At 35.7% G+C, this 23,283-nt stretch overlaps 2 protein-coding genes across 6 annotated transcripts; both read right to left on the reverse strand.

Moving 5' to 3' along the window:
• Positions 1-1,481: 1,481 nt before the first annotated feature.
• LOC145734162 (uncharacterized) lies at positions 1,482-2,427 on the reverse strand. Of its 2 annotated transcripts, none has more exons than XM_081987336.1 (2): positions 2,274-2,427; positions 1,482-2,215 (listed from the first exon to the last, which is right to left on the reverse strand). In XM_081987336.1, the coding sequence occupies exons 1-2, from the start codon at positions 2,286-2,288 to the stop codon at positions 1,520-1,522; spliced, it is 711 nt and encodes a 236-aa protein (XP_081843462.1). In that variant the 5' UTR covers positions 2,289-2,427; the 3' UTR covers positions 1,482-1,519. The 2 variants fall into 2 exon arrangements, with proteins under 2 accessions (XP_081843462.1, XP_081843463.1); XM_081987337.1 differs by having other exon boundaries at positions 2,270-2,406.
• Positions 2,428-2,487: 60 nt separating this feature from the next.
• Positions 2,488-23,177, reverse strand: LOC145734156 (A-type potassium channel modulatory protein DPP6). Of its 4 annotated transcripts, none has more exons than XM_081987327.1 (19): positions 22,413-23,177; positions 16,208-16,408; positions 16,083-16,149; positions 12,826-12,996; positions 12,633-12,773; positions 12,499-12,573; positions 12,094-12,146; positions 10,930-11,144; positions 10,007-10,200; positions 9,845-9,948; positions 9,487-9,616; positions 8,301-8,530; positions 7,881-8,058; positions 5,669-5,854; positions 5,517-5,617; positions 5,295-5,454; positions 5,039-5,240; positions 4,781-4,986; positions 2,488-4,717 (listed from the first exon to the last, which is right to left on the reverse strand). In XM_081987327.1, the coding sequence occupies exons 2-19, from the start codon at positions 16,240-16,242 to the stop codon at positions 4,586-4,588; spliced, it is 2,580 nt and encodes an 859-aa protein (XP_081843453.1). In that variant the 5' UTR covers positions 16,243-16,408; positions 22,413-23,177; the 3' UTR covers positions 2,488-4,585. The 4 variants fall into 4 exon arrangements, with proteins under 4 accessions (XP_081843453.1, XP_081843452.1, XP_081843451.1 ...); XM_081987326.1 differs by having other exon boundaries at positions 16,068-16,149; XM_081987325.1 differs by lacking the exons at positions 16,083-16,149; positions 16,208-16,408; positions 22,413-23,177 and adding an exon at positions 13,433-14,567.
• Between the last annotated feature and the right edge of the window lie 106 nt (positions 23,178-23,283).

Below are 23,283 nucleotides of genomic sequence, written 5' to 3' on the forward strand. Positions count from 1 at the left end.
AAATCTCTTACTTCCAAAATTTCAAATTTCTATAAATATTTGTTCCTGATAAACTTTTAAAACTTTTGTTTGGCTAACCCTGTATAAAACCAAAAAATTCTCACGCTTTTCAGGTGTAAACCTTCGTGTCTGTTAGAAATTAATTTTCGAAGATGACCTGCCCTTTTTCGGCGTTCCCATCGTAAAAAGGGCATTCGCGTACCGTTTAGATTCCTTGGGCCTTCGGCCCGGCACGTGACTATTCTGATCTGTTTTTAAAATTAATGTGAATCCAAGTGTCTATAGAGCTTCCCATGCGTGTTATGAGGTAGCAATCTGCTAATGAAGTGCCGTTTAACCATTAGTTGGGTCATAAATCAGAACACCAGCTATAGAATAAGATGAGGTTGCTGGAAAGTCAAAATTGACAATTAAAAAGACGACGTACATTTTTCAAAGCAATAAATTACTCTTTAAAATAAGCAGTACTATTTTTTCACTGTGTCCACTTAAAAACTCAGCGGGCATTCCTTACAAGTCATATTCACTTATAAACTTCGTTTTCATAATTGCTTATACCCTTATTTATACGTATTAGAGGCGGCTTTTAGCCAACGTGTTATAAATTTAAACACTCGAAATTAATATAAATCATTTCAAAAATGTTGTTAGCGAATATAGTTGAAGATGGAAAAAAAATCCACAAAGCCCAAGTTCATTACCAGTGTACAAATCACATTATTTACGATGCATTCAGGATGAGTAAAATCGAAAAAAGCTGCTAAACTAGCGGAATTACAAGATATTTTAACATATTCTGAAGTTTTATACAGAAAAAAACCTTAAATTGCATGCAAAGTTCAAAAACCACCACCTAACGTGGATAAACAGCTCAAAGAACCGCATAAACCTTTTGTGTGTCATTCATGGTATTTTAGCTTTGAAATAAGCTCAGTTTTATGCAAATTAATCAACAGTGAACCGTTTATTGCAAAAGTACATAACTTAAATATCCAGGTATTTGAAAATTACGGTATACCTACTAACAATTGGGGTGTAACTTTAATAGCATTAACTTAATCAAACTAGCTAGCCAATGAACGTTTTTGAATGTTTAGGCTGATCTTAGGATAGAAGAAACTACAGTTATAGTCGAGTTTCTTTACAATAAGAGATAAATGAGAACTTATTACATTATTTACTACTCATTCAAATTTATAAATTATAGGAACTCTAATGGTCTATTACAGCAACGTATTTTTTAGAGTTTTAACTGCAGATAAAGTTAAACTGAACTTATGCAACTTAACTAAATTTAAAGACGTTTTGACTTAGTTAATGCTATTCATTCAAAACAGTTGACTGGACTTTATGAATTCTGAAAATAGTTTTTCCTAAATCAGCCTAAATATGCAATACACTGCAAAACGTTCTGGTGAAACACATATAAGACCCATACTTATCCCTTCACCAAGGTATCAGGGACATTTCACAACCACTCATAACAAAAACCAACATTTATTTCGACGAAAATACAGACTCAGTCAAAATTATCACTAGATTGAACTCCATACAACTTGCACATATTCTCAATGGGTTGTTTTGGTTCCAAATGATAAGCCGACCCTCTGCCTGTTTCGTTTCGTTCTTCCATGCACTCGATCATACTTCTGTCCTCCTCGTTCAAATCCGCTTTGCTGAGATCGTGAAACGCGTACTCACTACCGTCAGTATCCTCATCGAAAAATTCTGGCGGAATATCCAAAATAGACAGTTTATCCCTGCTCCATTTGGCCAGGTTTGAAGCGCTGCTGACTGTCCCTAATGATTGAGTGCTTGTTCGCATGGGAATGGTGATCAACGAAGGAAAACGTTTCGGGATTTTGTTTTGGAAACTTCCCGACTTGTAGATGACTTTCAATGAGGTGGTGCTAGGGAACTTGGAGTTATTGTACAAAATGCTGTGGGAACTCTTTGTGAGATCGATGATGGGAACGTTATCACTTTGAGGATAAGTCCTCACGTAAATCACTGAATTGTCTGAAGGCACTCGTTGAGGTCTGCTCAAATCCATTCTACTAGATTCGTATTCCAGATACTCGTGAAAACACTTGGTTGATTTTCGCGCTCTCTGTCGAGTTTTTTTCATTCTCTTGTTGCACTGATGAGTGTTTGGGTCCTTTTCGTACCGTCTTTTTACTCCCTGTCTGTCTCTTTTTGACTTCTTTTTACACCACTGAAAATTGATTTAAATGTAGAGAACTAAACTTATTCGTGCATTTTGGCTTACCTACCACTTTATTCATCATTAAAATAGTCTTTGGTGGTAGTCTGACAAACGATTTTTAAATTTGATATAACTGTGTGACACATCAATTTTCACTTTTTACCATATCTGTCAGTTGGTCGACGTTTATCAACAATGATCACCATAGAAACGTTGTCTGTTGATTGTTAATAGTACTAGTATTATAGTCATATAGGCAACCAATTATACAGTAAAAAAAGTAAACTTTAATAGTTTATTTCCATTATTTAATAGATAATACAAAAACAAAAACATTTAATATTTCATTACCTAAAGTAGCTGAAATCTTAAAAATTAATATTTATCATTAATTGGTGTTCCGTATTTTTATTATTATACCTTATTATGGATGACAACCGCAACGCTTCAAGGCAAACAGATTTAGATTCTGGATTAGTAATAAAGAGGTTACGAGGAGCCAGGCTGGAGTATTATAGAAATCACTTGGAGTATTCCAGGCTGGCCAAGTTAAGGAAAACGAACCAACTTAATGCATATACCGGGTGGAAATCAACTCTGTACCTATATTTCTTTAAGACTTTAAGCTGATTTGCACACAAGTTCCCATTAGCAGTAGCACTATAAAGTATATCAAATTAACAGTCTTTTAAAAACAAAACAGTAACAAATTTGTACAAACTTTAAAATATTGGAAATACACGTATTACAATAAATTGTAGGAAGACTTGGTCTCACAAAAGATAAAGTCTGTCAACGATAAGGTTTTATAATGATAGGTTAGTTATGTATGCACAAGTGTGATGACCTACTTTTTTATTTGTTATAATTTGACTTTGTAGTAATGGTTATAGAGACTAGGGAAGTTTTCTCGTCACGTCACTGCCATCTTAACTTTGACAGACTTTAGACAAAAAGTTTTGATTTCGTTTGTATAGTTTTTGTTCACACTAAAAAAAAAACTAAACAAACAATTTGCCTCAAACATATAAAGAACGTAGTTGAAACCTATACAATTATTATTATTACTATTATTATTAAATTTATTGTGCTCGTAACAGCGTACAACGTGTTTCCAAATTATCCCTAGATAATGATTAAGTTAGTAGAAAAGCTTGGCTCCTTAACTCTACAAGGGCGTTTTAGATTAAACGCTATAAATCTTCATTTTTTTTAGGTGAAACCTGAGTAGAAAACTGACTCTGACCTTTTGGGTCAAGCAAAACTCCTAGAGAATCGAATATTAAAATTTATTTATTTTCAGATTGTCTGTTTTGCTATTTTAGCGGGCAACTACTTTCAGTTAGGAAATTGATCAAAAAGGTTCAGATTGAGTGTGAAAAACGTAGAAGTAGAAGGTTACACGTTGACTTTTCACAACCTTTTTAAAAAAGCTCCATGTTTTATGTGGATGGAAGGTCGTTTTTCCTTCTTCTGGTTTAGGAAAACTGACCTCATCTTCACAAACTTTAATCTGATAATACATAATTGACTGTTTTTGTTCTAGTTTAAGTAATTAACAAATATTCAAAAGATTAACAATTATATATCTATTTTTAATTCTATATAATACAAAACGACTCGTTGAAATACAAAGTTTTTACAGTTCCTATACAACTACTTTATACACTATTAAAACAGTTTTAATTCGAATATACAAAATAAACAACGTTCTATGTGATTATTACATAAATACCTTGTATTTCTTGATCATTTACTTTATAGTCTCTTCCACTTTTCCAAATTTTTTGATCTTTTCGCTATTTTTAACTAAAAGCGGCTTAAGGCCGCATTTAGGGGGAGGGCATAAACATCAAACAATGATATTATATCAAGCAGTCCTAAAGAAAACCGGGATTAGTTTTCATTTCTAATATTCCTTTAGAGGTTGGAGTGAAGATCAACTAAATTTGAACCTAATCGATCCAGTCAAACTAGTATCACATTGTCCTAAACAAACACTTTTATTATTACTATTAATTTGTTTGATTTTTTTACTTAAGAACACATTTTATTATCAAGTAATGATTAAGTGCCTTGTACGTTGGCGTTTAATTTGATTAATTAAATTTGTAGGCGGAAAGTACTGAAGTTTGTACTGACAGGCATTTTAATAATAAGACCCCTTTAGTAAAAACTTCAGCTCTAACTTTAGCTCACAACCTTAATGCAGGATTAAATCCTCTACAGTTAACTACGCTTCTATTCTCGTTACTTTTTATGGAAAAAATGAGGTCAGTTGTTGCACAAAGACCATTAGATTCCTTCACTCCCATTATGAAAAAGTCTTCTAAAAGCTGTCACGTGACTGTGATACGGCAGCAAGTGGTGCAGCCAATTTCAGGTATCCTCCGACTCGGGCGGTTCCCGTTCTTCCGTATCGAGCTTAAGGCACTCTTCAAAAAAGTTCTGCATCGAACGGTAAACGTGATCCAGCACGCCGGATAATTCGTGACCCTCATCAGGATAACTCTATTCGTGATCGTTCAGGTTAAAATTGTGGTTAGCCTTTCTGGAAAAATGGTTAATACTCACTTGATATCTAAACAAGACGCCGCTATGAGCTAGAGCTCTCGAAAGCAAGACACTGTGTTGATAGGGCGCGGTCAAGTCAGCCATGCCGTGCAAAAGGAAAAAAGATCTTTTGGGGATGTTTTTAGCCCTTTGAGTAGCATCGGCCTCCACGTAGCCTTTGTAGTTCTCTGTAGGCAGCCCCAAGATTTTTTCCGTAAAAGCCGAGTCTGTTTTGTAACAACGATAACATTTTTCAAGTTTCTGGAAGAAGTAACTTACTGTAATATAACCAGTCAGTTATAGGATTAACCGCTATGCCACATTTGAAAATTTTTTGCTGGTTTCCCAGTCCCAGCACCATCGTGGTGACGTAACCCCCATACCCCCACCCCCATATACCTATCCGCGTCTTGTCCAAATACTTGTGATATTTGTGGTCCTTATTTAAGAGATACTCCAAAACTGAAAGTTGATCTTCTACCTATATAAAATCATTCTAATTACTCTAGTCACTAAGTAAAACATAAACTATCACCTCTACCCCTCCAAGCTGATGATATAAAGCTCTATTTGTCTGCCCTCTAGAACCTCTTACATCTAATTTAACATAAACTACATCACAATGACTCGACATAAACGTCGCCCAATCTACCAGAAACTCTTCAGTAACTGCTTTACTACCCGGCCTACCATTTCTAAAACCGAATTCAAGTCATTGAGCTATGCTAATTTACTGACTCAATAACCAAACACTCACACTTCAACAACTACTGGATATGCTGCGTCCCTTAACTCCTCCCTCCATGATGGAGGCAGCAGTAATTGGACTTGGGCTAAACTCCCTTGTGGCAAAGGAACCTACAATATGTAAAAACTTTAACACAAACTTAAGAAAACTAAAGGACAAACCTCAAAAGATCTTCGTTTTGGCATGGCCAAACCGGTTAGAAGCATTCCCTGGGTCACTCTAGTATCATACAAAATTTTTAAAAGTCTGTGACTGGTCGAGTTGTGTATACCAGCCAAGGGCAAGCCAGGCCCTTCGCATTGAAGCACGTAGAAGGGCGCGTGATAGGCTCCGTTTTGAGGACTGACCTAAAATTTAATTTTTCTAATTTTGACATATAAAGTGGCACTTTTCGAAACTGACAACAGTGACGTAACGTTCTAATCGTAACTAGTGATGAAATGGCCATTTCTTAACTAGTTAGTAAATAAATAGGACAATTTATTAGCTTTTCTGTGAAAGTAAAAAATAAGTACAATCTAATATCAAAAGGAACATAACAATTTAAAAAATCAATTATTGTAATTATTAATTACACAATTTGTACAGTTCGACAAGTTGATGTCCGAATTTGTCTTGCTGTTGCTTGAATTTGTTGTTACAGGCTGGCTTGTTTCACCAAGAATGCTAGCAAAAATGCTTTTTTTTGTTTTCAATCGAGTTTTCAACATATCCCTCGGCAACAGAGTTCGATTTCCATCCCCCATGTTGTTTTATTTTCAACAAATTGGCTCCAGAGTCTGTAAGAAAGGTAGCAGACGACCTTCGAAAGCAATGTCCAGTGAATAATTCTGGATTTTTTAAGCCAAGTAATTCAGCAATTTTCTTTGGTAACTGGCCAATACTATTAATTGGTTGTATACTGCATTTACCATGTAGGTAGTTAATAAAAAATCTGTTGTGCTTCAAATTTTTTGGTCGCATATTTATGTATCTTCCGTTATGACAAATTCACGTAATGTTTTGGTTTTTGTGATTGGAATGTTAACTCGAAAATGCGAGTGTTCATCTATTACATCTTCATTGTGTAATAGTTTAGGCCTACCTTAGCTAACAGCCACTTGGAATCATCTGCTTCTTTTATAAACTCCGACATGTTTTCTCTAGTAAACACATTAGATTTCTTCGCCTTATACCCATCGCTGCATCTTTTTAAATACGCAATCAAACTGTAATAACCTTTAATGTCTATGCCTTTCTTCAGAGACAGCTCCGCTCTCAACATTGAATAAAGTGACCATAATGTTGAAGATTTAAGATACCTCTTTTCCTCGAAGTAAGCAAGCATAACTTTTTCATTTATGTGTTTTACCTTTTTTGATTTAAGCCATATTTCAAATTTTTCGTAAGCTGTATCGTACAGCGGTTTAGATTTTTCGGGAATGAGAGTCAGCACAGCTTTTCTTGCAGCCTCTTCGATATCACTCGGTAATTCTGAATCTAAGTTGTTCATTTTTCAGTTAAATTATCGCACCATTAAATATCTGTCGCAAAATTTCTCGCAATGTTTACAGCATAAACAATATTTGACGTGGCAAAATTTTGATATATTAACAATACACGCACAACCATGGATATTTCATTTGGAACCACTGGTAAGGGATTGGGAGGTAGGAATGGTTGGATGTGAAACTATAATTTACTTAGTTTGTACCACTTTTAACTATTTACCATCCAAAATTAGAAAAAATCATGTATAAAACACGTTTCGAAAATGTCTAATTGTGTAACTCATTCAAATTTCATTCCTTACACAAAATCGCACTTTTCGTAACTGGTTATATAAATAGCTATTATTTTGATACTGCTTTTACTAGACTTAATCGCTGTTACTAATCAAATTTAAAAACTACTCTCGTGCCTTTCTTTATCATCGGCTGGAAATTCTTCGAGTTTCTGGATTGAATAGGCCGAGGCGTTACAATATAGTTACTTGCCGATCGGTGGGAAAAGTTTAAATTAGTTTTTCGATCCCAGTATTCAGCTTTTCTAATCGGATATCCCAGAAAAATTGGCCGTTTAGATGAGTTTTCAAGAAACGAAGCCTAGAAGTCGGTTAATATCACCAGTATAAAGGAGCAGTTACTTAACATGCATTAAGTACAGTTTTTCCATTTCAAAAAACTTAATCTACTTGATCAGTTACAGGTAATAAAGTTTATACGAGAGTGAACTTTACGCCACAATTTATGACTCCAAATTTTATGGCCGAGTCTAAAGCAATAAATTTCAGTTTACACACCCTGTCGGTTTGAAAATAGATTTTCTAGATTGTTGCAATGATTTTGCATTTTCTCGTGTTTTAATTTAGCTGGATGCTTCTTAATTACTTACCACGGCATTAAAATGTGTACAATTTCCATACAAATATCGACTGCTCCATAATACGTCGCCCAAGTCGCAAGTAATACAAAACGCACCCAAGCGACGTGAATCTTCAAGAGTTGTAGGGTCTTTGGATACGAATAGGTGTTTTTGACCTGGTTTGTGTGGTTCAGTGGCCAAATACCATCTGGAATTATTGAAAACTGGAGTTGTTAACTGGCATACATTTTATAATTTCTTAAAGATTGCTTTTATAAGTAATATCTGATAAGATTTGATTTATTACTTCAACAATATTACTGATAAGTTAACTCCCTGACCCAACTAAATATTACTTCGATATTTACGGATTACTATAATAACCGAACGAGCTTTTAGTAAGGCGTATTAATAAGCGATTAACCTTCCATCATCTTCCATACTACTTACATTAGATGACTGGTCGTATCCCATGCCAAGATTTTACTGACTTCGTGCGGCCCATGACTGAGCACAGCGATATGTTGCTGAGTCACCGTTATATGTTTAATATGAGTGTAGGTTTCCCGGCTCCCCTCCTGGACGTGGGCTAACATTAAAAAGCTATCTCCGTCAGGCGAAAAAATTGGGTGTTCTTGCACTTCTAGCCATGCCCTTTCCAGTGCCCTTTCAGTGTGACTCTAAAATAATAATAAAAAGTTTCTACATCTGCAAATAGAGAGGTTTTTTTTTACGACAGCCATAACTCAAAACGTTAATCGCTCAGTTTAATGAGTAGGAGAAATGAAAATTCCAAACAAATAGATTGTAAAGCTAATACTTAATTGCTTCGCATGCTTACGAGCATTTGGCCTAACTCTAGCATGTTTTCCTTAGATAGGTGTGATAACCATATGTTTAGTAGTTATTGGACACGCAACTTTTATAACTTCTTCGTTAATAATGGATTGGTTTGTTCATTCAAAATTCATAATTTGAGAGTATACGACACCCATGTTTTATAAATAAGTGTGTGTCATATCCTAAAAAATTATGTTAACCTGTTTTACTTCATTAAGCTAGTTTTGCTATCCTAATACATGTAAAATAAAATTTTCAATTCAGATCGGATGAAAGCAGAAATTAAGGTCGTAAAAGCTCCCTTCACTGGAATTAGTTTTATACCATTAACTCGATGCTTCAGTATTCCTAGCATCAGCTGAACTTCTTAATCCCTGACCCAGATATTATGTAAATTTAGGAGTGCCATAAAAAGGTGTTATAAAATAGCTGTGAGAAACCAAAACTTCTAAAATCCTAGCAAATTACTTAAAAACGGTAACTCATTAGAACCCTCTTGTAGGAAAAGCAAATTTGCGCTGTAAAATTGTTTGCCAAAGTTTCGGTGTGTGCTTTAAGCTCGGTTGGCAAGCTTAACCGAAATAAATAGTACGTGTAATGAAAATTCAAGGAATTGAACGTATTTCTGACTAAAACGTTTCCTGCTGCAGATGTATGGGTCTTTTGAATAGCAGATGGTGCGTTAGGTATTGATTTTCAATTTTTGACTTATGCTCGTCATTGGTTATAGTGCTTTTGGGAATTGTTAACAAATTTATGCAAATACGACTTCGGGGTGCAATTGTTGGACACTAACCTCGATACAAGTCCAATTTGGAGCGAGGCATGCGGACACTATGCTTAAGTTTTGGGCTCGATTAATCCAAACCGCCGAAACTTGACTGTTTTTCTGTCCTATCCAGCCGGCGGATGTTAAATAGTATTCTCTGCAAAAAAATCGAATGTGATTTTAAATGGCTTTGACCCAGAATATCACATCAATTAACTTTGTTTGCACTGTTAATCAAACATTAGGGACCGTAATTAGATGTGTCCATCCACCTGTCATTTCTAGTTTGGGGCGTTTAATTTACAAAGGTCAATGACGCAGATACGGTTTGCAAATTTTTGTACATCTAGTAGATTTTGTGATTTAATAGAAATAAACAACTTACTGTCCATTTAAAGCTCTGGGAGGTATTATTTCGTGGTACTCTAAACTGGTGAGATTGGACATGTCCAGGACCCAAAGATTCACTTGGGGAATCGGGGTTCCAGGCTGGAAAACACACACACACTAAAAACCAATATCCAGAAATTTAAAACAACAAACTTACCGTTGGGTATCTAACACTTTTTGAACCTGGAAAAGACATGGGCCTGGAAGAAGCTTTGCCAGCTGTCAAAACGGTTCCAGTTTGAAACCAGGGAAAATTCAGGATGCCCACTTCAGAGTCGTTAAAAGTGGCGTATAACAAATGGGTGCCATCGTGCGATGCCCAAAGTGCTTCTTGACTTTGAAGAATATCTTCTGTTGATTAACAATCCGTTTCAGTACTCATACAATTTTTGGAAAAAAAGTTACGCCACTGAAAAAGTCACTTAATTATCCTTAACGACTGTGGCAATCAGTAATGTAAATTTAACTTTAATCCAGATTTAGTATGATTGATGTTTAACTTAACTTATACATATAAAATCACTTTTGTACTAGTACGGAGTATTAACAAACTTTTCTCATAATTAAAATGCAACAGGACTAGCAGATTTGAGAATAAAAATCGCGAACAGGACACCGGAAACAGGAAACGTGTTGCATCAGCTTAAACGGAAGGCATCGCTCCGGAAAATTGGGTCTGCATAACTGTCGTCTATTTCTACCTGTTGAGAAATTGCGGGAGAGGCTCAAGAGATTTTCGATATCACCTTGAGGCGGTTTTGCGTTTTTCGGAATAAGGGAAATAACTTAGTACGGCGGAAAAGGGCCCTCGAGAAACAGTTTGATCTTTGGGTAGTTCAATAGAGGAAGATTTGATCCTTTGTGAACAACATCATCACTAAAATTCGTCAGATTAAGGCCGATCCACCGGAGACCACCATGCAATCAACCACATGTCTGCACTGAAGGATAGGACTTAAGACGTCCACAAAATTTCAGGGACATAACACTCAACACGTTAAAACTTCTATAATTACATCTTGGATGTAAAACTTACAGCTGTATGTTAAAACTAGTTAAGATTTAAAGTTTGATCTTTACCTTGGTAGAGCCAGTCAGGAATTCCATTATAGATCACGTCGGGTTGTCCCGTAAACGTAAGCCTAGTATCAGTCTCATCTTCGGGGGAGCTTTTGTGGTAGATGTCGTTGTTAAAAATTATCAGCAAAGAGGTGGTATCGCCCAACCAGCTGACGTATTGTAATCGTTCCGGCTGGGCTTTTGGGGAAGATTCTAATCGAACTGGTATATGATGACTAGAAAAAAGTAGTTAAATAATTAAAGACAATTAATCTTTCACCAGTTTAATTCAAATTAACGAAAATGAAAACTAATTGGAAACGTTGGATCGTTATTTATCCTGCAAGGCAATTAGAGGTCTTTCTACGGCAATCACTATCTTTGGGTGAAATTAATGATGGCATATTTGAAGTCGCGTGCCCGAAACAAGAAATCGCATACAGTTAACCCACTTATTTAATTCTAGTACGATTTTGTTGATTAGAATTGAGTAGATTTTCAACGCGATACCTTGCCACTGACATGTTTTATTCAACGTGTAATATAAATGCGGATAAGTGTGTCCAGAACGTGCCAGTTTTTTAATGAATGACCAAACGGAATTTCTTAGCGCTTGTCAAAATGTTTCCTCCCTTGTTAATTAGTATGGAACATACAGTATTTAAAGAACTTTGTGTCCTGGATACTGAAACAAGTCCCTTGAAAGAAAACGCCCTCCCTATAGTCGTAAAGTCCAATTTCTCTAGTTGCGCTCCCAGGGATTTGCAATCCAATATTGAAGAAGGGGGCGACATTACGAAACACTCACAGCTATTTTTAGCGTTCATATTCAACTTCGTATTAAAAAATGTCCAGATTTATGTCCCTTCATCCGGGATTAAATTTTTCACGAATTTGGTCGCTCATGAAAGTGTAATAAATGTCCGGGGAACAAGAAATATCAAGAGTAGTGTAATAATTCTATACGGTATAAAATAAGTAAATGATAAAAGCTGACGGGGCATTGTTACCGGTTTCACGTTCCGCGAATAATTCAGACATGCTTTTAGAATTTCGAATATTCGAAACAATATCTGGTGTCTCTCTGTACGTGTATTCTTTCTCTTATTCTCTATCACATATGAAGTTAAAAATAGCACACCATGTACGTAACAATAAACTAAAAAATAAACTAATAAAACTTACTCTTTGTTTACATCGTAGATAGTATAATGCGCTGTGTAGGATTGTCTAAAAACCTGAAACAAATTTAAAAGAAAATTACCCATTTTGTCTGTGGAAGAATTACTAAAATGGCTTTCTAAAATAGATAACCTCTTCACCTTTTAGCATATTCTCGGGGTAAACATGGGGAAATACAAGTAGGAACCAGCATGAGATGCTATTATAGACGGTTGGGAATTGGGTAAAGGGCAACCGAATTAAATACGCCATTTATGGATTTTCACGCTGCTACTCGAATAAAGTGCCCTTTACCACGCACCCCACCCTGGATAATCTCGCATTATCTTGGAAAGTTTATGGACTATAATTTCGCACACGATAAGATTACATTCGTCAACATTTTTGTTTTTACTGCTAACTACTTACCGATTTAACATTGTGTTGAAAAAGCACGTATTTTAAATCTTTTGAACACTGGTATCCTCTAACGTTTAACTGTCTCTGGAACAATCACTAATTTTATTATTCCTGCATTTGCAGTGTAACGTTTATGGACTTACCAAAGTATGATTAGTAACTAAGACAGAGACGGTAAAATTCTTATTCGTATCTAAAATAGACAAACTACCATCGTCAGCTTGGAAAACGAAATGGCTGGAGGATAACCATGATGAGGAAAGGCGTTTAGGATTTAATTCACCCTGCAAGTGAAACTAGCGTTAAGTCACAGCACTGCGGTTACCTAGGAATTACCTGTAAATACTGCTCTAGCTTCATTCTTTCGCCTTGCCAATAAAGAAGTTCGTCTACGTATCCTACTAAAAAAATGGCGGCTACTATGCCAGATATCACCAGGCCGATCACTAGGAGAGAGAATATTATCGACCACCAATTGTGACCCTCATCTCCGTGTAATGCTAGCTCCTAATTGAAACACATAAATCATTACCATAACACCAAAAATACATTTACTTTAATATAGGCACTAATTTACTTACCACTTTAAAACAAAAAGTCAAGTTCAGTGATATAGAGAGTTTTTAAAAAGTCCGCGGATATTTTAGTTAAGCTTTAATCGATACTCTGATGAATAAATCGCACCTTGTCTTAGGAAACAAGTGGGGGCGTTTCCACCCTGTTTTCGTGTCTACCAGAATTATTCTAATACTTTCAGCTAGGACATATGAATTATTAAACTGGGTTAAAATAACCATGATGTAACCAATTTAAAATGGAAGAAGATTATATGTTAGAATACTGGAAAGAGGGGAATATTAGCTAGTAGTACTACCGGAAGGTTATTACAAAAGGTCTGACGGATATCATCAGAATCTAATCCTGCTGCCCTAGTAAATCTTACTTTGGGTATTTCACAATGTCCTTGATGAATAGTCCCACATTGGGTACAACTAATCCTGCTCTGTCTCCCTTGGGATACCACACTAATTCTTGGTGTTTTGAGTAGATGATGATCCGCGTATTCCATGTCACTTTCAGGTGAAAGTCCTGCTGGCTGTTTTACTGACATTTTCCCACTTACACTTTAGTATTACTCAACAAGTTGTATTTAGTTTGAATTAATCTTCAGTCCGTTTTGTTTAAAACTGTCGTTAATTTTGTAGCCGGTTGCACAATAGATAGAGGAGATATTTGAATTCTAGCCGAAACTAATTTGTGAACGAAATTTCTAATTCTCTAGTCATTAGCGTTGTAAGACCAGATGACGAGGCGTCAATACGAACACTGGATTAACAACAAGCTGAACTGAGTTGGAAGCTATCAAATTAGTTAAATTTTAGATGTTCACGTCTCATTAGCGGGTAAATTGCGATTATCCTACAATATTGAGCTACTTAACTTAAACACTGAACTGTGCAAAAATCACCAAATTAATATACTAAGAACGTAGAATACTGAGGGGGCAGTTACGTGTAGAAAAATTTCTTTCACTTTGCAGAAAATCTTGCGCTACGCCAATGATTTCAGCATCGTTTTCAGTAGGTACGAAAAACAAAATTAACCAAGGTAAATAAACTTTAGGTCGGCAGTAAAACTCGGAAAAACGGGCGGCCTAAAAATAAACAAAACTGGTTAAAGCAGTGCACGTTGTACTGCAAGGTTAATGGAAACATGTGCGTTTGAAAAAGTGCCAACAAAATGTTTATTACAATGGATAAAATTTATTTAATTTCTTACTGATTTGGGTATTAGCACAATTCACCACCCAATAAGTCAAGTTAAATCGCATGGAGAATTTCTACATTTGTCAACTCGAATGTGAGGCAATTTTAGGTGTAATTTAGTTGCTTTTGGGTCCACAAACCTACCACAAAAGGACCCAACAAAGACTAATGAACGTCCTGAACAACCACACACATACAATTGCTTGAAAAAGATGTATTGTGTCTTAAAACAGCATTAATATTAGTTCATCTGAGATTCACTGGAATGATGGTCAACCAGGTTCCAAAGAAGGCTTCTTTAACGTATAAAGCTGGTAAGTTTGTATAAATGATAAACTACCCTGATCCATCCACCGAATTTCGGAATTTAACTGGCTGTTAAAAAATAGTCGCTATTTCATATTTCGTTACTTAAAGTTTTGTTATTTTTTACATCAAACAACATGATAAAACCCATTCAACCTAATAGGAAAACATTTTCTTACCATAGGAAAACCTTTTCGGGAGGGTTAAACGCGACACGTGAGTGTCATTCTAAGCGGTATTGGCAATGGGTAATTTTGCTTTGAACGGGGAGAAGAATATTAATAGCAGCGTAACTATCCATAATGGTAATCAGAATAGCGCGTTAATCAATGAATTGCAACGAGCCAGAGAAAATGCAGCTAGTCACGTTTTGCTGTTTTAAGCCGAGAAAATTATAATTAACTCGAGTAATAATGTTCATTTTAGCCGTATTGTCCCGGGAACTTATTAAAACTTCTTTGTTGGTACGACTGCAAAAAATTCGGGGAGAAAAATTGAAAAGAAACACAATAATCGCCCGTCCCTATAATATAATAACATAATTGAGACTTAAGCTGCTTTTCACGAAAGCTGTGGCGTGTAGAGAGAGGAAATGTAGCGAATTAATTTCAGCAGAGTTATTTCCGCTTTTCGCCCTTTCATGTGTATGGTAACCAATTATTTTTCCAACATGCCAACGGATTTTCTATAATTTGATTATTCAATATCCACTATCTCATTGAACTTGACCGTACAAGTTGTAGCAGTATTTTTGTGGTGTAAATTATCTCAAATCTACTTACTACACCTAACCAAACTTTGTTCTCGAACTAAATGTGTCTTAAGACATTGCTGAGTGCTCTAAGTTAATTAATTTGGTGGTGAGCTAAACTGTGAGTTGAAGTGCATATATCCATTTACGTAAAGATGAGCAAGGTTATTGTTAAACTTTTTTAGCTTTTAAGGTAAAAGTAGTTTGGATATATGCAAGCCAATTTTCTGTGCACTTCTACGCTACAAAATATCGGGCTATCTATATTTACTAACTATCCCCATTCTGGGAGCTTCCACTTTCTTTAAAGTAATTATGGTTAAAAATGGCACGTTAGTAGTTTACAGTACTCAAAAAACTTAAATGATGCCATTTTTTGGAGCAGCAACTTTCAAAGTGACTCATAATTGCACTTTGTAAATTACCTTAAATAAAAATTATGACATAATCTAATTATATATACCAAAATATCAGTCAGTACTCATTCCTGAACATACCACTAGTCCATTCCGGATGCATTTTTCCAAAAAAAATTCAACATCTAAATTTAACTATTTTGTGACCTCTAACAGAAGTTTTGATGAGAAACTACAAGAGTGACAGTTTTTCTGTTAGTAAAAGAAGAAAAGAAAGTGAAGAAAGACATCTGTCTGAGGTCAGTTAAAATGGAAAAAAACTACTACCAAAATTACTGCAAGTTAAAAAATCGATAAATGTGGTGTTGTGGTGATTTTTCCTGGTTTAGGAGTACTGACCTCTTCGTCACCTACCTCGGCCTTCTTGGCCTTGGGGTCGGCAACCTGCAACGTCTCATCAGGAGGTAGTCTCCACGAGTTGCTAGAATAAACATTATCATCCCAAATGAAAAAATTTTTTGAGGGTGATTTTGACTTACCCTCCCGACCTGTCGGCAGACAAATTGGCGTGCATCCCGTAGCCACCGGCGTCGGTAACGCCGCCCTACGTCGCCGCCACGTTGCTTGCCGAACCCCCGCCACTGTCCTGATTTATCGAGCCGACGAGACCCGAACACTGTCGAGGCTCGCAGCGGGCCACAGAATATTCCAGAATCCAGCTGGACACTTGATGGAACGTTCTAGAAAAAAAAAAGAGTTAGTTAGGAGATTCAGCAAAATGTTTTGAAAAACTCGTTTATTGCTTACATACTTTAGTAAAGGTCAAAGAATGGATTTAACACCCCTCAGGATATATTAAGACATGGAGAGACTAAAATTAGCAAAGACCTTTTCATTCAGACGTAGGCGATTTTCTTGTAAATTCTATTTTCAGTTTCCTAAGCGGAACTTTATAAACAGTTTGAACTAATCTTTAAATAATGGGGGAAGTGGAGCAAAACTTAATTAGATTCGTTCTAGATGAGAATTACTAAGGGCCTAAAGGATACTGTATAAACAGATCGTAAAACGATAAAGAAGAGACGCAACATCCCTCTAATACCTCCAGTATCTGTTCCAATATTAGTGGATTTAAGTGGGCGATAAATATCTCGAAAAGATTATCTATCTTTTTTCTGGCTGAATTGGATAAAGTTATATCGAAATGGAAGAAACTCCCAGACTCGGAATTCACTTGTTTCAGTCACTTGAATTTGTCTTGAATACATGAAGATAATACAACTAAAGCTCACAATAATAATTGAAACATAAAACAAATTTTCATATTATACAAAAGTGAAAGCTAATAATGCGCCAAAAAGTCAGTTGCCAACACAGCTGTGGTGCTCCCTCGTTTCAGCTAATATTCCGTGGCAAACAACATATTTGCCAGGGGCAGGAGCTTATTATTTGAGATGAAATCCTGGAAAAATCCCTTATAGGAAAACTACAAGCGTAAAGTAGGATATACTGCTTCAAAAGGCTTATCCTAAACTTATCCGAACAAATGAAAACAACGCCACCTCAAATAGGAGTTTACGACTTTAAGCTCTATTGTTGTTAACTGAATAATTTGGTAAATTGCGAATTAATTAAAAATGTGTCAAGATTTGCAGTCAAGGTTGTCTAGAATTCGAAAACGCAAATGGTGTCAAGATCGGCAAAACGTTTTGCGGTCAGCAAATAAATTACGAGCTACAATTTAGTGTCACATGCTAAACGGCACATAAACACTGCAAGGCAATACATTATCCCAGCAGTTTAAACTTAACGTATTACCACGTTTAATCTACATCAACTTGGAAATTAGTTTTAATAAGTTTCAAACAATAAAATTCCCTATACTAACAATCTTAAAGTCAGAAGTGAAAATATGGAAAAGTTTATGTGTTTTTTTGCATTACATTCTAAAATATCCTTGTTAATTTTCTACGTCTTAATACCAACTGTAAGCATATGTAATAAACGCATGATTTATGTATTACCGTAAATCAACTTTAGAAATCTTTGTATCCGTAGTTACTCAGTGGCTGAACAGAAAACACGCAAATTTATTTCTTCTTTCATTTCCGTGGCTTTTTGCTTTTTCAGCAAAACATGGAAATATTCTCGTTCCGGAGTTCTTAAAATCAGAAATTTTCCACTTAAGTGTGTGTCTCGCCTACGTGCTCAGAGAATCGTGAAAGGAATGGAATTCCGTCTGATACAATAAGTTTTCATCACATTTATTGAATATTCGTTTTTTTTTTTTATATTGATCTGCATTACTATATTTAGTTAGTTTTTCATAATTTGAAAGGATACGACTAGCATTTTTCTATGAATCCGCAAGTAAAAGGTTGACCAATCAATCAAATATAGAAAAACAAGAGAACGAAGCTGGTCTAAAGGGTTTTCATCAATCATGAACAACAACAACCCTGCTCAAGGTATTAATTGCGTATATGTTTTGAATTCCATACATTTATACATACAATTTATAGCAAACTCGAGAAAGAGTTGCCTTGCACAATAATGCATACAGTGACCCAGTTTTGGGAGGTAACGTTTTCTTGACACAATTCAGAGAGATCCAAATTTGTTATGTTATCCAATAAATTGAATTTGATAAAAAAATTGTCTCTCTGTATTGATATGAAAACCAATTTCAATTATTAAACAAAAAAATAGTACAATCAAAATGCAAATTTGCGACAAAATCAGATTGCATGTTAAACACCTAAAAACTACACTTTCAGAGCGATAATCAATGGACATTAATCAAGTTGAGTGGCACTAACACTTTTGCTTATAATAATAATTAAGTAATAAAGTTAAATGGAATTCCAAGATTTGCGCGTCTTGTATTACCCCTTGGTAAATTTATTTTTTGCGTTTTAATGGTTAGTAGAAAAGGGACCCAGGAAGTAGTACCATTTTTGTTTTGGTCATGTGACTTGAAGAATTCAATTTTGAAGTATTTTTCTGCTGTATTTGAGTTGTGTCTCTTAATGTAATTTGGCTAGAATGCACATTTAGGAATTGAAAGAGAAACGCTGAAGCTTAGTCGGTCAGAGATCCGATCGGATAAAGTTTTCCGGTTGATGTGCGATGGCTTTACTGACAGTTCATTTCATTTCGTCCATCGATCTTCAGGCATTCAACACGGTAATTTCGTGAGTGGAGCATTTCTTAATTTGACTCTTATCTTCGATGGAAAATCTTTTTATTATAAGCAGTTTACAACTTAATATAAATGCAATTGTTTTTGTTACAGAATAACTGAAAGGACCCACTTATATGTCAAGAAGAAAACTTAAGGTTAGTTAATTGTCCAAAATTTTGTAATTTTTGCTTAAAATATCAGGATTCCAAAAAATTTGCTGTTTGCTAAGTTTGATTGGTCTGATCTTGAAGCAAAACAAAATATTGAAATATTATGATCAAAACTGATGTGCCTCATTACCGATGACGCCAGTAACAATCCATAAAAAGTGGGTTGGTGCATTTCCAAAGCTGGAATCGTTCCGTTCCGGTCATAATTGCCCTAATAAGCGACCTGGAAACGGTCCCGGTGCCCCGTTGTCCTAATAACTGCACGAAACAAGGCAGAGACCTCGAAAATTATTCCTTATTTTCCCTTAAACTGTCTGTTTATTGTACTGGCTGTTCCACTAACGTTAAGACCGCTTAAAAGTTTTCTCAGCCGGCGCAAATAACTTTCGAAACTTTCAGTTTGCAAAACTATCTCCGGAAATAAGTATATTTTATTACAAGCCCATCTTTTGTCCGGCTAGACGTAAATCCTAAAGGACTTTGATAACACGACAAATACAATAACAATTCTTTAAGATTTTTTTACTCTAAAAATGGCAGTTTGGACATTGTTTTATCTGCAGATTTAGTGGAAAATTGAGTGTTGAACTACTTTGCACACTTGTGAAACAACTTTCACTTCTCATTCTTCTGGAAAGAAGAATTGTTCATAACATTCTTAAATAAATTAACTTTTAACCGAAACGGTTTGGTCGTTCGTGTCATGTAGAGTCTGTAGCAAATTGAGCTCAGACAGTTTCGAAGTAATGCGAACAAAATTAGTGGGAGCTGTCCGTGAATAACTAAATTACAGCCGAGTGTGAAGCGTAATTGTGTCCCGAGTCGTTTAACACACTCCACGAACAATGACTGCATTCTACTAGTATTCGATCTGGTTTTACTGGTGTTATTAACAAAATCGTAAAATCTTCGCAGATAAGAGAACAATAAAAGGCAGCATCTTTTCCGATGACTATGAAAATCGGTGATATTCCCGGAAGCATCCACTTTGGATCTCAATTAATGGTTAGTCAATATCGGAGAGTAGTTCTCAGAAATTTTTACGGGCATTGCCATATTGTGCTTAACAATTCCAGACAAAAATTTTGGTGCTGTAGGGAAGTCACTGATAATAGTTAAAAGTTACTTCACCATTTGTCAAGAATAATTTTTTTCGTAATTAACCTTTTGTGTTAGTGTGACGTAAGTTGCGAAATCGGGAACGCACCCTTTCGGGGTCTAGGATGATTTATGTACTCGTACCGTGGAAGTTTTATACCTCTTCTCGATATTATAATATATCCGGATTGTGTGTTTCCACGTAAACGATGAAAAATTATTAGAGCATAATAGATCTCTATTTTTAAGCATATATTTGGGGCTCCTATACACGGACAGATGCCAAATAAGAGAGTGGGGGGCCTCCATAAGTCAGGTTTTTTGGCAGCTTGCTCCCTTTTGCAAGGTCCGCAAGGTTTCACAGTCATAATGGCGGCGACCGTAAACCTTCGAATAACAATGGTTTTTCTTCTGCTCAATAATTCATCGTGAATCCCTGTCTATCTCTGGAGGTTTGGTTGTTGCCATTTTTCTTCTTCAAATTCAGTTATGTCAGCAATTTTCAGCTTCTAAGTAGCATTGATCCTTTTAAGTTCGGAAAACGACCTATAAAACTAATTTTCATTAACGAAATTTACGTCTACCAATTTGGCCCCGACCATTAATCTGAAAGAAAAATTGCCGCTTTCCGCAGTGTTTGGCCCTTTTGCCAATCGGGTTTTAAAAGAAAAAAGTTTTTTCCAATCCGCTCTCAGCAGTAAATTTATGGAAGAAATGCGCCAGACGAAGCCGACTGCAGGTTTTTTAACCAGAAATGCTTGAATAATAACAACAAAAAAATAGAATACCAGGATTCAAAAGTCTTGCGACTTTATAAAAGTGGATCAATACCCGGATTTGGAAAGTAAATTTTTGGCATCGATACTTTTGTCAAAGCTAAATTATCACCGGTCTAAAGGGGGAAAACAAAGTCGTTTGAGAACAAAATGACGAAACCGAAAGTATCGTTTATTTCGGTCAAATATGGAGATTTTTATAACCCAGCTTTCATCAGTGTTACAAAAGTTGCAAAAAAATTCTGAGAACCATATATTTTTTCAAACCTACACTAACGCTCTATAATAAAATGCTATAAATTTGATTTCTTAGACAATAACTCAATATGTATTTACATTAATAAGTCTAGTAGGTGATATTTGTGTGTTATCCAAAAATATAAACTGAATGCTATTTTTGACTGTCCTAGAAGATGTCACCGCGTCTGAATTCGATTTATTTTGGTTGATGGCGGCTAAAATTGCATGTATTTGCTTTTAGATTTAATTTTATAAAATCAACCACAACTGTATACAGGGTGTTTGGTTCACTGAATTAGAGTTTCATGTCTTTTATTGTTACATTGCACACACTTGTTTGTTACAATAGGTACTGTACAATAATTGAGAATTATGATTCTAAAAAATGCATTTTTTCTTCTGTCACAAAAGCTAACTCTACATGTGCAACATTTGAGTAAATCTCAACCCAGTGGGAAGAATCACAAACTACGAACAGTGGTGCGATTTACTGTCGACAGAATTTGGTAAATTAGACATAGAAGAAAGAATTCGAGTATCGTGTGTCAAACTAAATAACAAAATACAATTCTTCCTTGCACACCATGTTTGCTTAAACATTTAACTAAAGCGTTTTTAAAAGAAACAATGCGACAAAATGCAGTTGTAACGTGTTTTCGTACGTACACAAAGGAAAATAGTTTCGAAACTGCACAATTTGTTTCATTAACATGAAAAAGGATTTTATCAAGATAGACGTTTCAAAACTGCACCCATAATATGTCGTATTTAACCCATTTTTTGGACAATACTAGGCCTGGCAAAGTCGTCAAAGGGGCTGCCAAGAAAATAGAAATCCTTATCTGACTCTCGAGATTTATTAGCAGAGATTGGTTAAAAAGTCACGACAATGAAAAGGGACTTTAATGGGGCGTGTTACAGTACTGTAGTAATAAAGTATTCAAATGAAAGTCCATAAATCCGGTGGATTTTATACGAAACTTGTTTTGGGGGAAAATCTCTGTAATCTATGTTGAATCGATTCCCTAATGGAATGTACATAATAAAACTACCGTGTGTGTTGTTGGATAGTGCCGGAAAAGTAGTTTTAATTGCCGGTAATTTAGATTTCATGCCAGGATTCGGAAGCTTTTATAAACCGGAGTTTTACTAGGCTGATGTCAATTAAACGTAAATTGAGTTGTAAAAAAGCTAATAAACGTGTTTAATCCGGTTACCAGCTACTAAATGAAAAATCACATAAACACACTGTTAAAGAGAAACTTTTTTATCTCACCTTCTTCGTCTCTTCAGGAAATCAAATCAAATTACACGCCAAAACCTTCCAGCTACAAAAATTCATCTGCACTAGTCCAGATGGTATTCCTCGGGCACGTCACATAATCCCAAAATTGCACCAATTTTCTGTCAGCTTTTGGTCACAAACGCGTCCTCAACTTTCAAAACTCTATCCAGAGTATCACATCATCCATTGATGACGTATCGGCGAAGGCGTCACGACGCATGCCGCTTGAATAACGACGGAATACTGCATCAGCAGGAATCTCCGGGACGCCAGCAGATATCCTGCTACAGTGGCGCCTCCTTCAGGAATCCTGAGTCCGGCAATCCTTCGGGATAGTTTAGGGAGTCGGCATCGTGCTGCCCCGTTTTTCGAGAAATTGTATTCAATAAGGTCAATTAGACGCTTTCGCTCCTTTTTGGTATTCAAGGTGAGGCAGAGCGCCAGAGGGGGTCCATTGAGTTAGGTCCCGGACGTCGATAGTCGTAATTGAGTTTTGACTGTCTTTTCGTGTGGTTTTTGTAATATTATAGTGTTTTATAAGTCAGTCTATTTTTATTGGTCAAAAATTAAAAGTCTTATTTTTTTATCCTGTCGGTTAATGTTTACCTGTTTTTATCTTCGTTCTGAAGTAGGAAAACAAAAAGGTTAATTCATCATTTCAAAGCAATCGGCACGCGATCAGTGCCGTCACGACAAAACGGCCACTTTCCACACCTAAAATACTGGGCGAGTCGATTGAGTTATTTATAAGCCAATCTTTTGTCCCCGAAGGATTATTGTGATTTTTTTCATTCATGTCATTGAGTTGGTTATGTATGCTTGTTATAACTAATGCTTTATGTTATTTCCACTTTACTCAAAT

Source organism: Ips typographus, linkage group LG9 (assembly GCF_016097725.1).
Source record: "Ips typographus isolate SLU linkage group LG9, UJ_Ityp_2.0, whole genome shotgun sequence".
Lineage (NCBI taxonomy): Eukaryota > Metazoa > Arthropoda > Insecta > Coleoptera > Curculionidae > Ips > Ips typographus.